Source organism: Podarcis cretensis (assembly GCF_951804945.1).
Source record: "Podarcis cretensis genome assembly, chromosome: 5".
NCBI lineage: Eukaryota > Metazoa > Chordata > Lepidosauria > Squamata > Lacertidae > Podarcis > Podarcis cretensis.
The window spans coordinates 59,209,462-59,225,153 of NC_137174.1; the positions used below are offsets into that span (position 1 = coordinate 59,209,462).

A 15,692-nucleotide genomic window follows, 5' to 3' on the forward strand; every position below is an offset into this window, starting at 1 on the left:
ATATATATGCATGGACAGCAAATATTAACAAACCTCCTTAACTGTACTAATAATGTAGTTACAAACAGACTTGAAACAGTTCCAAAACTGTTTTGATAGAGGAGAGAATAGAAAGATTTAGATTCATAATAAAGTTCTGGATAAGAGTCTTAAAGGTGGTCTGTACAACCATAGCTTTGTTACTTGTTTGCTAGAAAAGGAGACACTGTTTCACTGTTTCACTGAGCTGCAGCTGCTAAAAAGTGAGTTCCTGTGTGCATTAGAAGTTGCTGTATACTCCATATGCTGGGAATGGAGTTGGATCCCTTGAGAGTTTAGGTGTTATATGAAACACAGCAATAATTCATTGAGAATCTACCCAGCTTATTAAGAAAAAGAAGATAGAATCTATCATGCTTGTAGGATGCGGGCACCTGTAAATTTACACATTTTTTTTAATGATATTTATTAAAGTTTCCAAATTAAAACAAATAAACACAGACAACAATACAAACATATACAAACACAATACTAGAAACATGTATAATTTCAAATCTTATTTCTTAAACCTAATTTCCTCGACCTCCTCACACCTCCCCCTTCTGTATTCTAATTCCATTTATCTAATCAGCAAATCCATTCCCTTATTTCCCATTATTTTTGATAATTCTGTTCTTTTCCCTTAATCAATGCCCCTGAAAACCACAAAATTTTAAAACTCATGTCGATTCTAGCCTTCATTGATATTATAATGTTTGCTTAAATAGTCTTTAAATTTCTTCCAATCTTCTTCCACTGTCTCTTTCTCCTGGTTTCGGATTCTGCCAGTCATCTCCGCCAGTCCCATGTAGTCAATCATCTTCATCTGCCATTCTTTCAGAGTGGGTAGATCTGGTGTCTTCCAATACTTTGCGATAAGAATCCTTGCTGCTGTTGTGGCATACATAAAAAAAGTTCTGTCCTTTTTTAACACCACATGGCTAACCATACCCAGGAGGAAGGCCTCTGGTTTCTTCAAGAAGGTATATTTAAATACCTTTTTCATTTCATTATATATCATTTCCCAGAAAGCCTTGATCCTTGGGCATGTCCACCAGAGGTGAAAAAATGTACCTTCATTTTCTTTACATTTCCAACATTTATTATCTGATAAGTGGTAAATTTTTGCAAGCTTGACTGGGGTCATGTACCACCTATAAATCATTTTCATAATATTCTCTCTCAAGGCATTACATGCCGTGAATTTCATGCCTGTGGTCCACAACCTTTCCCAGTCAGCAAACATAATGTTATGACCAATATCTTGTGCCCACTTAATCATAGCTGATTTGACCACATTTACACATTTAACTACTCTACACTTGCCACCACTTACCCTTCCTCTTTCCCACTGGCTACGTCTTAAAAGTTGTTAGTAATAACAAGTAGCTTGTTACCTTCAAGAATTTTCCAGCTTTTAAGAATGTTTATACTTAAGCTTCATGGGAGATAGGCTGTAGTCTTTGTGTAGAAAAAAATGATTTCATCAAGCTTACTAGTTAGTCTTCCACTAATGGCTAACAATATCTCAATTATCTTATAAATGCAAAATATATTATTACATGACTTTTAAAATCCAGTCACATGACTTTCTACCATCTGCCTTGGAACTTGCAAGGCTAGCATTGCTGAACTAGTTATCTCTGTTCTAACTGAATAGCTCATGGACTGAATATCTGGACTGCAACACTTTTTAAAAAGCAAGAATAGTGGTAGCCAAAGTGGTGCACTCCAGATATTGTGGGGTACAACTCTCATTACCCCAGCCAACATGGCCAGTGGTCAGGGATAATAGAAGTTGTAGTCTACAGCATCTGGAGAGTGCCCTGTAAGCTATCCCATTAAATTGTATTGTTTTTGCTAAATTTAAAGATGGAATATAAATATATTAAATAAAATGAAGTGTACCCAGAAAATACTTAATATGAAAGCTGCAGTTTGTTTGCAATAATAATTGTAAGGCAATTAATTCTCCACTCTTGCTCCATTTTGTAGTTCCTGAATTAAACACTTGTTGAGTTTTCTTTTATGGGTACATGAACTTCGGTTCTACTTGTTAAGATGTTTTTTTCTTTCCTGTTCTCCTTTGTGTCTTACTTGAAACTATCAATACATAGACTACATCTTAATGAATGTATGGTGGATAACAAGAAGTATACATGCTCAAAAAGAAGTAACTTGATCCACTTTTCAGACATTATGAAGTATATGCAGAGAACTATGTTTTGAAATTAACTTGCATTCTATGCTCTCAGATATAATGTGTTCATACTGTTTAATCTACCATTAATATTTTATTGAATGAAAGTCATAATATCGATATGTCCTTAACAAAACAAAATAAGGAAAATAAAATAATGGCTGATATGTCAAGAGACTTTGGTTGAGGTTCAGTAGGAAGTTCCAAAGCAACCCAAGATTAACTGAGACAGCATTTCAGCCATAAAACCTTACCAAGTTGTATGTTTGTGTGTGTTTAGTTTTATTAATTTCTTCCTATTCTCAAGTAATTCTCATGTCTCTGCAGACGGAGTACTTGATCTGTCCACTAAGAAAAGTCCATGTGCAGGCAGCGCCTCCTTGAGCCATTCACCTGGCTGCTCCGCTACTCCTGGGAATGGGTAAGGGAAATTCTTAGTATTTTTAAGCTAAAACCCCCCTCAAGTTATTTGCATAACAACAAACTGAGGGTCAAATTCTTCCTTATTGCTTCCATAGACAGGGTTGATTTAACCCTTCAGAGTATAATTACATCTTGTTAAAACACCTTCTTCCAATCCTTAAATATGAAGTCAACTGAAAAATTAATTCCATTTCAGGAATACTTTGGTTTTGTACCTGATATATGAAATGTAGAGCTATGATCTTTCAACCTTTTAAAAATTTGACTATTTTGACTTTGTTCACATGCTCAGCCACACCTGTGCATTTGACTATGGGAGCATTGGGCCTATGAGTGGGCTAACAACTTGGCAGGGGTTATGTTGGGTGCCAGTTGTATGAACAACCATTTCCCCTTGAAGCTTATACAAATGACTACTGCAGTTTTCATGATTGTAGCGAGTCAAAAAGTGTTATCACAATGCAGTTTCCGTGGCTTCATGTATGGGGGTATCAGGTCATACAACCAGTGGCTGCACATGATCTTTGTTGGGTTGTGAACCTTTGGTAGTTCCATGCACATCCCACATGAGGCTTGATAAGTATCTGAACCCGATCTCAGCCTTTGATAGGATGGGATGAAGTTTGAATAGATCAGTAAACCAAAGCCTAGTTTGAATAGATCAGCAAACAAAACAGTGTTTCCTTTAGTAGTCAGAATGTCTAGGCAAGGCCACTAAAGTAAAGATAGTGGTTGAGCAAGAATTGTAAAATATTTGTTAGGATTTTTTTTTGTATAACCTACTATTATAGTACAGTGCTATAATTCCATTTGTTTTCTAATGGCTCATTAGATATATGACGGATTTGTAATTACTTACCTTGGAGCTGTTTCCAAGATGAATACTCAATAATTCAAACATTCCAAATACTATACTATTATTAGACTAGTAGACAGTTTCTGGGTGCAAATTTTTCTTGGTGAAGGTTATACAATCCCATCAACTTTGTATTTTTTGTTGCATGTGCTGATAGGGAGAAGATACATGAGAATAAAGAAATTTGGGGTGATACTTTAAAATGCTGCGATAGAATACATTTTTTGTATAATTTTAAAGCTAATCAGCCTTTAGAATATTAAGCAGCTGAATATAGATGTGGAATTACATAATCTTCAAGTTGCTGGACTTCTAGTGATATAAAAATAACCATTGTTGACAGTCACTGACTTATAACTGCAAAAGAGACATTTAAATTCCTCACAACATGGATATATTACTTAACCCTGTATGTCAGAACTCTAAACACTGTATTGTGAAGGAGAATATCAATTTCTGTTCCCTTTCTGAATATTCTAACAGGTTCTGTGCATTTAAAACAAAAAAGTGTTCCTATATGGCTGACTGAAAGCATCTTCAAGAGATCAGCATGTGTTTCTGCTTTGTACTGTTAAGTTAAATGCCAGTTAACTATTGCCCTTTGTCTTTCAAAGTGTTAGTTCAGGCTTCCTCAAACTCTGCCCTCCAGATGTTTTTGGCCTACAACTCCCATGATCCCTAGCTAGCAGGACCAGTGTTCAGGGATGATAGTCTCAAAACATCTGGAGGGCCGAGTTTGAAGAAGCCTGCGCTAGTTAATCTTTATATCTGGACAGTGATTCACTGTTTTAGAACTAGCTGAAATATTCAATGCATGTTTAAAGTTCTGGTAGAAATTTATTATTTTCCTTGACGCTGGGGTGGTTCTTGTTCAGAATTCATGTGGACTGTTCGTTACCAAATTAAGAATCTTCAAATTCTGAGTAATGTTTAATAGGCATTTGCTAAAGAATTAGGAAGTCCAAACTTGAATGTAAGTTCTTCCTTCTGCCTTGCTATGCATCCAAATCTTCTGTACATTGTTGTTGTTGTTGTTGTCGTTATTGTTGTTGTTGATTAGATTTCTTACCTGCCCTTCATCATGAGGTCCTAGGGCAGGTTACAAAAATGTAAAAATACAATATTGAAATACAAATTACAGTAAAGAGAGTAAGGTGGGTCCTAAAATACATATCTCAGATGGCTAGGTTAAAGGGGTCTGTGAATATATAAAGGCTGTTTTCTAGATAGGATATACACAGTAATCATCTTAATGAGCAAAGTACCAAGAATGCATTGCATACTTTTTGTTCATATTATTTACAGGAATTGAAATAACTGTGTACATAAAACAAGATTGATAGTCTGATTAGACTGTATATCATACTCTTTTTTAAAAATAGATTTAACCTGGAGAGCATAATCAATAATACATATGTGGCAAGAAAATATCCTGCTTCTTTACCTAGGCGTGTGAAAACAGAATCAAATTGATATTTATGTGACTTATGATTAATTTTAAAAGGAAATGGAGTCTGAATTTGTGCAACATTTTTATTTGAGAACCATTCCGTTTTTCTGTTCTAATGTTTAATGCAAAATAAGCAAACACCTTTGAGTTCTGCTGAGTGCTCTTGATGCTGAGCAGCAACTTTAGCATATATAGTGTTAATCCATGCCCTCCAGAGCTTTCAGCATTTTATAAAAAGTGCAGGTGGCTGGTGTGTGAGAGTATGCGTGTTGAATTTGCTGCATTTTGTCACTTGGCTTACTCTTTTATTACTGTACTTGTTTAGTGGTAACGTCACACTAGTAATACAGTCGTGAATAGACTCTAGCAAATGATTATTCCTTTCTAATCTATAATTAAGATGCTATTTTCAGACACTTGCGCGAAGCCTTTTCTGCTCCAAGATTTTGTGAACCCAACCAAAGACCAGCTGACAGGTTTCGTTTTTCTTTGCCCAAAAAGCTTCTCTTTATTTTTGAACAATTTTTTTTTAAAAAACTGACTGCTGAGACTTAAAAAAATAAAAATAAAAACCCACAAAAGTGATGTTACCCAAGCAAGGTCTTCTAATAAAGGAGTGGCCCCCTCACCCATTCCTCCCTACCTGTGCAAGTCCTGCTCACATCAGTTTCCTTCCATCCAATTAGGCGACCTGGGAGACCCAGCCAGCACCATGCAGAGGGACTTCGGAGTGGTGATGGGGTGCCCCCGAGAAGTTGGCAGGATGGAACGAGGGAAGGGTCTGGCCACTCCACATCTCTCAAAGTTCCATTGGCTCGATCACTGCAGATAAGCGAAGAACTGCTGAGCAGAAACCAGCATGCTACAGCTGCCAGCCATGGGCCGTCTGGGCTGCAGAATCACGGACAGCACATGATACTATCCAGGGAGGCTTCTTGGGCAAAACCACACTACGAATTCAACTTCACCCGAATGAAATTCAGGGGAAACGGTGCACTCAGCAACATCAGTGACCTTCCTTTTCTTACAGAAAATTCAGCCTTTCAAAAAATGGCACTTCAAACTAAACAGGATGGGAAAAAGGACATGAGCCATTCAACTCCTGTGGATTTAAAGATACCACAAGTTCGAGGCATGGACCTTTCATGGGAGTCCCGTTCTGGCGACCAGTATAGCTATAGCTCTTTGGTGATGGGTTCACAAACGGAGAGCGCGCTTAGTAAAAAGTTAAGGGCTATCCTTCCGAAACAAAACAGAAGGAGCTTGCTGGATCCCGGACCAGACTCCTGGGGCTCAGATGCTGAGCAATCTACCTCTGGACAGCCATATCCCACCTCTGATCAAGAGGGAGATCCTGGCTCTAAGCAACCTCGGAAGAAAAGAGGCAGATACAGACAGTACAACAGTGAGATATTGGAAGAAGCAATCTCTGTGGTGATGAGTGGGAAAATGAGCGTCTCCAAAGCTCAGAGTATTTATGGGATTCCCCATAGCACCCTGGAATATAAAGTGAAAGAGAGGCTGGGCACTTTGAAAAACCCTCCAAAGAAAAAAATGAAATTAATGCGGTCGGAGGGACAGGATGTCTCTGTAAAGCTTGAGATAGATCCCCAGGGAGAGGCAGCACAGAGTGCGAATGAGTCAAAGGATGATTAGGGATGTTGTAGAGTGCCAATTACATTATAAACTGGGTGAGCACTATGGCATTGTTCAACTCCTGCTGTATGTACCCAACTCCTCTTCAGTCACTGGGTGCAGGACATGCTCCTTTGCAGTTCAGCAAAGACTTGTGTGGACACAGGGGGAAAAGGGTGCTCTGAATGTTGCATATTTGTAAATTTTCTGGCCCGGAATGGCTTAGAGCCCTCTTTTGTGTTTTTGTTTTGTTTTGTTGTTGGGGGATTTTTTTTTGGCCTTTTGCATGTTTCTCTAATATTCTATAGAGAATTGAGTTACCTCACAAAGAATGCAGGCATGGAAGTGGACTGTTTGCCTCTTGAGCCTGCATGGACTTTCAGTTATTTTATTGGGTTTGCTTTCTTCATATGGCCTTTTTAAAAAAATCACTTTCTTGAGCTCTAGTACCAGACTTGTAAAACAAAAACTGGATAATTGCTTATAATTAGGCTTTCACAGTTTTTTTCTTCTTCGATCCAGTTGGCCTGAAAGAGAGTTTAAACTTTTTAAGTATGGCTAGTCATTTTGAATTCAGTGATTAGTGATTGGATTCCTGGTCAGTTGGGTCTAATCGGAGCCATTTTGTTTTAAATTCAACTCCTCCTTTACTATTTGCAATCTGCTTAGTGCTCACCCGGCGGGGCGGGTGGGAGTGGGATGGGGGAACTTTACATACACTACCTTCAGAATGCTTTGGTTCATTCCTTTGGAACACTACCTTCACTGTAATTGTGTTTGCTCTTTTGCAAAGGCGAGAGAGTTCAGCTTGCCTGCTTGAGGATGTAGCCTTATCTCAACACTCCATTCAGGAGCATCAGGGTACATTGAATGATATACTAGGGTATTCCTCACTTTAACAAAATAATGGCTTTTTTGTGACCTACGTGCTTTTTAACAGACTGGATTCTGAGTTTGCTAAACTGTGCGTTTCCAACATCTTGTTTAAAGAACTCTCTTCTGGGAGTCAGGAATACATATAACAGCTTACTGTAATCTTGGGCAAAAAACAAACAAAAATCCTCATCAAACCAACTGATCTCTAAACATACAACCTCAATAGTCTGCCTAAATAGTCATGTAAATGAAGGATCTATGTTAATGTTCAGGGAAGAAATTTTTACAAATTTTAATAAAACCCATTATCAGATCACTCTGGTCTGACTTAGGCTGAGCATCTTATCTAGTTGTAACACTGTCAGGGTTGAACACCCAATGGGTGTTTCCTTTTTAAATACTACAGTTGCCAGTAGCAGGAAATGTGCTTGCATATCCTGAATTTCTGTTTTTATTTCATCCACTATTGATTTTAATAGGGGACTAGCACACACTCGCATAGGCAGATCACCACTAGCACTCCTAAATCCACAGTTCAGTCTTGTTAGTTGCAGAGGCATCTGGACATTCTTACATGTTAAGCTTTAAATAAAGCTTTCTGGACTTGCAGCTTCACTGAATCAGACTTAATGGTTCTTTGGGTAGAGAAACAATTTAATCTTAGCTGTGCAAAAGATTGGTAAGACTCCACTCTACTGCTTTGCACAACCAAAAGAGGCAATGGAATTTGTATGTGAGACATCATTTGAGCACTGTTCTTAATTAGTTATCCTGTGTGTTAATGACTGAAAGTGGATGCTAAGATTCATAGGAAGAAGGCCTAGATAGCCCCAGGGCTGCTGCTTGAATTTGGGGGCAATTAATTGAGTTGGCCTTCTTGATTGGTTGATTGCTTCCCAGTAACCCACTGTATTCAAAGGTTAGGCACACCATTGCTGTCGTGTTAAATATGCACTTCTCATTCTTGAGAGAGACTGGGCTTTTGGCCCAGATATGCTTTGTACTACTGTTCTTAGACTTTTCTTTTTGTTTTGGTAGCTTAATGTGTTTCCATACTCAAAAGCAGAGTTCCTTTAGCTATCTAGGTGTCATCTCAGTACAGAAACCTGTTTGAAGCTCCATAGTGGTGTAGAAACTCTGCAATATACTCCAGTTTTTCTGGAAATTGCAATAAAAATGCACTGTTTTAAATTTGTGGTTTCATCTGCTATTGAAAGTGTGGGAGAAGATTTGCTGCAAGCTAGAAGTGTAACACTTGCATAGAGTTTTACTGTCAGAGGTTTAACCTTTTGTGGCTGTTTTTATTTAAGTGATGTATGAGTTGAGTTCCGTAAAACCTTGTCATAGTGTATGTGGAGTGCTCATTTTACTTACCTAAATATTTTCTATGTGTATCATTAAGTGGATGACAATCGTGCAGCAGAAAAATGGTGTGCCTACCCTTTAATGCTGCAGTTTAGAAAGAGAACTACTTGTACGTCATTTCAGACCATAGGTTGAGAACTGTAAATAGATAGTGATAGTTGCGTATTCTTATTGCTTTGGTTAGAAAATGAATTAAACAACCAAACACTTAATTTTCTCAGATAAAAGTCCTGGGACCTGACGATTGTAAGATTCCTATCTGCAAAGCTTTGAAATATAACACTTAATATCTGTGATCACTTCCTATTCAGGTAAAAAAAAAATCCCAGAAGCTTTGGAACAACCATATTTCCTCAAAAGGTCTCTGCTTAAAAAAAGAAAAGGAAAAAGTAGGTTATTTTTAAAGCACTAATTGCATTACTTTTGTAATTGCAATATAAAATAGCCATTATTGTTTTGTGAAGCATGGTTGAAATTAGTTAGTTGTCCCTTTCTAAAATTTCAGAAGCCTCTCAAAAATAAACAAAAAGCTGCTGAATATTCAAAAGATATAAATATATCTATATTTTACCTTATTGTAGGTTTTGTAAACTTAGTCTGTAATATTCAGGTGCACCTTTTTAATGTTTAACTTTTGTTTAAGACTTCATCTCACCTGTTTTTGCCCAGGTGGCTCATCCTGTGACTGTATCTCACTCTAGATCCTAAGTGATTCACTGAAGTAAGACTGCTCTGACAGACGCCTTTGGTGCAGCTTTGAGTAGTATTTGGGAGCATCTTTCCTGTTAGGAAAAAATGGAATCAGTGTTTATCCATTAGCATGCTTAATTTTCTGCTGAACAGAAGTTTGCATGGCCAAAATCCTCAACTGACCATAGTTTGATGTGGGAAGATGTGGTTCGCTGCTGTCTTTGTAAGAGAAGCCTTGTTTTCTCCTGTTTTCCAGTAAATGGATGCTCATGTAACTTGCGCAAGACATAGGGCTTAGGCCTTGTTTTCCCTGTCGTTTTTGAGAGCATATTAAGGGGACAAGCCAAGTGCAATGCTCCAGAAATGGTGAAGTCTTTGGGAGGAAGAACTGGACATTTTGACCACATGTGTGTTAGATCCAGAACCAAAATTTGGTGGAATTATTGTGTATCTGTTGATGGTGTCATGTGCACCTGGATGACAGAATGAAACTGTGAACAGTATTTGTGGCAGCCTCTGCTTATACAGACCAGGTATCATGAAGGATAGGTTCTCCCTCTACTCCCAGCCTAGAAGACTAATGTTAGAGTGTGTTTGTGTAACGTTTAAAATCAAGTTCACTATTGTACTGGAATTTAGATGTTGCTTGGTGACCTTTTGCTACAGCAGGTTATACAGATGAGTAAGGCTTAGTGTTGTAGGGGTACAAGTGTGGAGTTAATTATTGTGCAGTTCTGTGGAGCGAGCCCAGTGTGTAGAAAATGTATCAGTTTTTACTTGGATCTGTAAAATATAAAAGCTCTTTCCTGGCGATCTGATACACTATTACCTCTGTCAGCCATTCTAGAACCTCATTTCCTGTGCCCCAGGCCTTTTTGTTTTCACTACAGCTATAAAGAATGGAAGTTGTAGGGTTTGGACTGTTGCCCTTACTATATATATATATATATATATATATATATATATATATATATATAACCCCCAAACTCCTGAGTTTATTAAAAGGATTGAAAGATAACTCCTCCAGGGGCACGAAGATCCTCTTCTTGCATTAGCCAAATGCCCCAAGAATATGCCCTTGCTTCTGTATGGCCCTAGGACTGCTCCATACTGCCTGCTGCTCTGCCTCCAAAGGAAAGGCCTAGTCTGAATGTTTTCTTAAATATTTTCTAATGCAAATCTGGAATAAATTTTCATTATCCTTTAAGAATGAGATGTACCTTATAAACATGGCAGCAGTGCAGGTCTGCTTTGTTTCCTGTGGCTTATCCCAAAGCATATTGACAAATGATGAGGCAGTTTGAACTATGATCTCAGATGACACCATGATTCCTCAGAAACTGTCAGGAATTATTTATTTCCCATGAAAACCTCCACACATTGGCTGTATTTGTGATCCCATTGACATCATGCTATTGATGTCTCATGGTAAGCTCCTTAGCAAGCCAAAAAAAATGGAAAGGGAGTCAAATTTCATTGTGGTGTTGACAGGGAAAAGCAGATTCCACCCTCCATGTATAATAAATTTAGGATTAAATCTTCCTAAAGTCTCTGAGTGTCTCAGAGGTGATAAAGAGGATAAAGGCATGGCACCTGAGTGGGTTGGGGAAGCATTCCTAGCATTCCCCTTTCTTATCCAAAAGCACTTTGCTAGAACTCTAAAACAGAAACTTTTAAAAGTCTAGCTTTCAGCTCCATAGTGGGATGGTTCACATATTAGCCAAGGCTGCTTGAAGGACTTGGGCAGTCTTGAAAAGATAAACTTGACATAAAAATAATTTTTTTCCACATGTTTTCAGGCAAAAAAATAGGTGCTTCTAGGAAGTTATAGGGTGTCCATTCTTTGTGGATCAGGCATCTTTTGCTTTTCTCCCTTGCAGTTTCAGAAATGTAATTAAAAAAATCAACTTCCCTGCTGTCTGCGAATTACACATTCTGCAGTTGGCTTTTATAACACATGGGTGTCTAATGGCTTTCATAGTTGAATTTTAAAACACTGTGATTTAGCACCATTTTAACAAGTCTAGTCTCCTTCTAAATTCGCATGTTCTCTCCTTCCCTCCACACTTTCCACAGAAGGAGCTCAGAAACATTTGCTTTTGGTTTTAGTTAACTGTGGTATGTTTCATTCAAGCTAGGGTTTGTGGTTCAACACAGACTGGTTAGTTTAAAAATAAGCCACTTTCAGACCATGAGTTAAGCAGCTGGCTTCGTGACGTTAGCCAAAGTTAGTGTTAGACAACAATCCCCAGTTAGGATGAAGTGGCACACCCTACTTAACTAAAAGCAAACCAAAGCTTTTAAATTCTTCCCTGCTGTGCAGCAGGAATGAGGAGAGGAAATACATGAGCCCGGCAGGAGGCGAGGCTCATTCGCATAATACTAAACCATAGTTTAACATTATGCCCAAATGTGGTCATTATATCTGTGCTTTCCAAGTTTTTTTGATAAGTGAACAGTTTGTTAAATTGTCGTGATATATACCAGGGTTGGCCAAATCTGGGCAGTTCAAGATTGTGAACAGAAAATCACTGATGGAGAATTTGGTGTACTAGAGATAGAGATTTTCTGTTCACTCCTTCCATCAAAAGCTTGCAGCTTCACATTAGGTCCAAAGGAGACAAAGAGAAGAATGCAGTTGTAGATATTTGGGCCTCTGACATCGTGGGCTGATAGGCAGAAGGAAGGAGCTGCAGACTGACCAGGGTCTGGGCCTGATCTAGGGCTTGGAAGAGAGGGAAGGATTTGGAGATGTGCGTCTTTTGGCCCTTTAGCCTTATGGAGTTCTCAAATGTAGAACTTGGCAACTTCCTTGGAAATACACCATAGAATATCTAGTCATAAACTGAAATTTTGCAAGTGAGCAAGCTTTTGTTGAAGTCTAAAATTATGCAGATGCAGTTTAATTGGATGTAACAAGTACTGTAATGTTACTTTTTGCAAATTTGTGGATGAATCTATGTAGGCACCTAAAATAATCCACAGATGCACTCAAAATGCCAGAGAAATAAAAACTCAAGTTGTTGGCCACTGCAGCATCTTTCTGACAGATATCTAGATTTGATTTAGTCAGTTTGTATAAGTCAGTAATATTTTCAAGCCTGCAAAATTACCTGTAATTAGGTAATGGCCTGAAAACATTCATCATAAAATTCTCAAATTATTAACCTGATTGCACAATCCGTTTTTATTAATACAAAGTTTTTTAAAAAAAAAGATCCTTAGAAGATTAGATGTTCCATCTCTTTATACAATAAATACATTGCGTCTTTGGTCGCTAGTTTATAAAAATCTGACTTAAGTATTTCCTCTCCCACTCTAAAATTGTGGACATGCCACTTCAGCCTCTAATGTACCTCACATTCGGTGCTACACTCATCAGACCTTTACAGACTTGATAGAAAGATAGATAGACCATTAAAGCACTTGTCTGACCTGTTGTTTTTTTAAAAAAAGACAGAAAAGGGACCTTTCAGCACTTTTACTGTTACAACTAGAGTCTTAATTTATCTGGTCTTCAGAGTCTAAGGTACTGTAAAAGTTTCAGTCCAGGAATTTTATAATGTTCAGGCAGCTTCTGGGTGTACACGCATGATATTTTAATCAAACATTTCAGTAGACCATTTCAGGGCTTTAAGGTTTGGGATCTAAATGGGGGAGGCTAGGTAAAGTTTCCCAAATGAAGAATAGTTTTAGACCATTGTGTAGTGCTCAGTTTGAAAGTATATCACTAGGAAAATGGGTAGGGATTCTCTCTCCCTTTTGTCTTCAGGGAATGAGCAGTATTTAGAATCTTTGGCTGAAATTCAAGCCTTTTTACCATGTAAATTTTTAATATAAATTCACTGACATGCTTTTTACATCAGAGGACTGAAAATGGATCTTAATGTTTAAGTTGTCGAATGGTATATTTCTTAAATGAAGGGGGAAATTAAAAAAAACTTAACTAGATTAGCATACCAGCATTAGTGATCTTAAGGGATTTTAGTATGTAATAGGAAAGTCTTTGATTAAAAATCTAATCTTGAATTGCTAGTCTGTAACTAGGTGCATTCTACATTAGCAGGTGAAACTTCTTTACTTGTTGAGAGAGGGTAGATGGCGGCTGTCATATGCCCTAGCATCAGAAAAACAGATTACAGACTGCAGCCTCTCAGAGTCCCATTGGGTGGTTATATCCATGGGATTTTTGCTTACAGCAGCTTACTGCTGCTTAAACATGTATAAATATGTTTTGAGTGTTTGCTCATAACTCTTTCTAACCTCCACTTGTTAAATTGTCAAATGTTGGTATTTTATCAGTCCGCAGTGTAAGTTATAAACTAACGTGCTTAGGATTCCAGCTTGTACACACACTGTTTGAAAACCCTCAGGGACAGTTTACACACTACCCTCACTCAATTCAGGTACTTGTACACTATTCTTAAACCTAGCAGTGACTTGTATTTTGTTTTTGCTTTTCTTTTGATGTGCTAATAGCACATCCTTGATGAATGTCAACTTAAACTCAGTTCAGGTATCCAGGTATAACTCAGCCAAACGGATTTTAAAGCTGCATATTACTCTCCAGCACGCAGTGCCTCAGACACGTAGTGGCATTCTGTATATTCAGTTATTACTACTGAGCAAGATCGCATGGGGGTTCCTGATAATTATGTATTGTAAGAAATTTCTATATATAGTATGTGTATTATGTTATATACATATATATTATATATGTAATCTTAAACGTATATATTTAAAAATGCCACTACCAAGCCAGCACAGCTAATGTCAAATACATTCCTGGCTGTCCCTGTAAATGGAACAGGGGCAGCTTCTCAGTACGGCTGTGGTTTCTCCTTCATCCCAGGTACTTCTAAACTTGAGCCCTGGCCCTTGGGTGTCTGACCTCTACATTCTAGTTATGCAATGTCTCTAGGAATTCTGTGCACTGGCCACTGTGATGGAAGCCAATGGGCCAGATGGGCTTGAGTTTATTAGTAACCCTTCTGCCAAAGTTGGTGTTTTATGGCAAGAGTGTAAAACTTTCAAATAATCAGCAGCAGCACATAGATTGTGGGAGCACATGATCGCGCCTACCTTTATGCTCCTTGTCGGGCGTGTCACCTCTTGTGCCGCGCACTAATTGTGAGTGTGTTGGCATTTCACGCCTGTAGTGGTGGGTCTGTTTGCTGAGCATGTGTGTAACACATTAAAATAAAGCCTGCTGCTCGCACCAGCATTAATTTCACCGTAACTGTGCGTCAGCAATGCCTCTGCTTTATTATTTGATGCTTTACACCTTAGAAAGTTCTATTTATGTAGAGTATGGAAAAATGGCATTTTTCACAGACCTCTAAAAGTACAAGTGTCATGGAAAAATAAAGCAGGAACCCCCTTTTTAATCTATGGACCTCATTTCAATATACTGTTTACAGTTTGACGGAATTGTATAATTTAATATTTCTCTTGTACTGTAGTTTGTATTTATTTACAGATTTTTTTTGTACTGTGTGATTTGAACTTTTTTGTTCCTTGCTATGATCAACATTTTATGTAGTAGAGCACTTATGATCACAAATTAAGGTTTTGGTTTGATTGCACTACATTTAATTTTTAATGCAGTTCTGATTTTTTGACTGGACTAAATAAGCTGTGTCTTAATGTATGTGATAAGTACTTATAAATTTTTAATTCACGTGGTCCACTTTTTTTTTTTTTTTTTGCATTGTATGTCAAAAGCGCTGATTCTCTCGTTGTGCATGTGTAAGGGTTTAACAGCCCTGTTGTATTCTTTGGCCATGTCATTTTGAAAACACATTCCCAGCTGTAACGTGTATGGTAGTTTTCACTGGATGCTAGACTTTTCAGAACCACTATTCTTCTAATAAATTTTGTTGTGAAAACTTGAATGGTTCAAAGCGCTGGTTTCTAAAGTGTCTTTTTAAAATATCTATGGTTCTGTTTCCTTGTGGTGCTCTTTCAGTGGAGTACCAGGGTGGGTCAATATATGTTTATATATACAAATAAAACCGTGTTTTGTATTTGAGTAGCAGAGCAGATGCTCATGAATTTAAAAATGTACTCTTGTCATGCAGTAACTGCCTCTCAGCCACATTTTCGGTTCCCTTCTTCGGCCACCTTTTAATGATTAGCTGATTTGTAGGTTTATTATCTAGCAACATAGCATTATCCAA

The 15,692-nt window shown here is 37.8% G+C and overlaps 1 protein-coding gene across 1 annotated transcript in view; it reads left to right on the forward strand.

Moving 5' to 3' along the window:
• LCOR (ligand dependent nuclear receptor corepressor) overlaps window positions 1-15,407 on the forward strand; it is a 54,326-nt gene extending 38,919 nt beyond the window's left edge. Inside the window, exons 6-7 of the mRNA XM_079977227.1 lie at window positions 2,546-2,639; window positions 5,634-15,407. Of these exons, the coding sequence (XP_079833353.1) occupies window positions 2,546-2,639; window positions 5,634-6,603 (1,064 nt within the window). The 3' untranslated portion in view covers window positions 6,604-15,407. The remainder of the gene's footprint in view (window positions 1-2,545; window positions 2,640-5,633) is intronic.
• The last annotated feature ends 285 nt before the right edge of the window (window positions 15,408-15,692 follow it).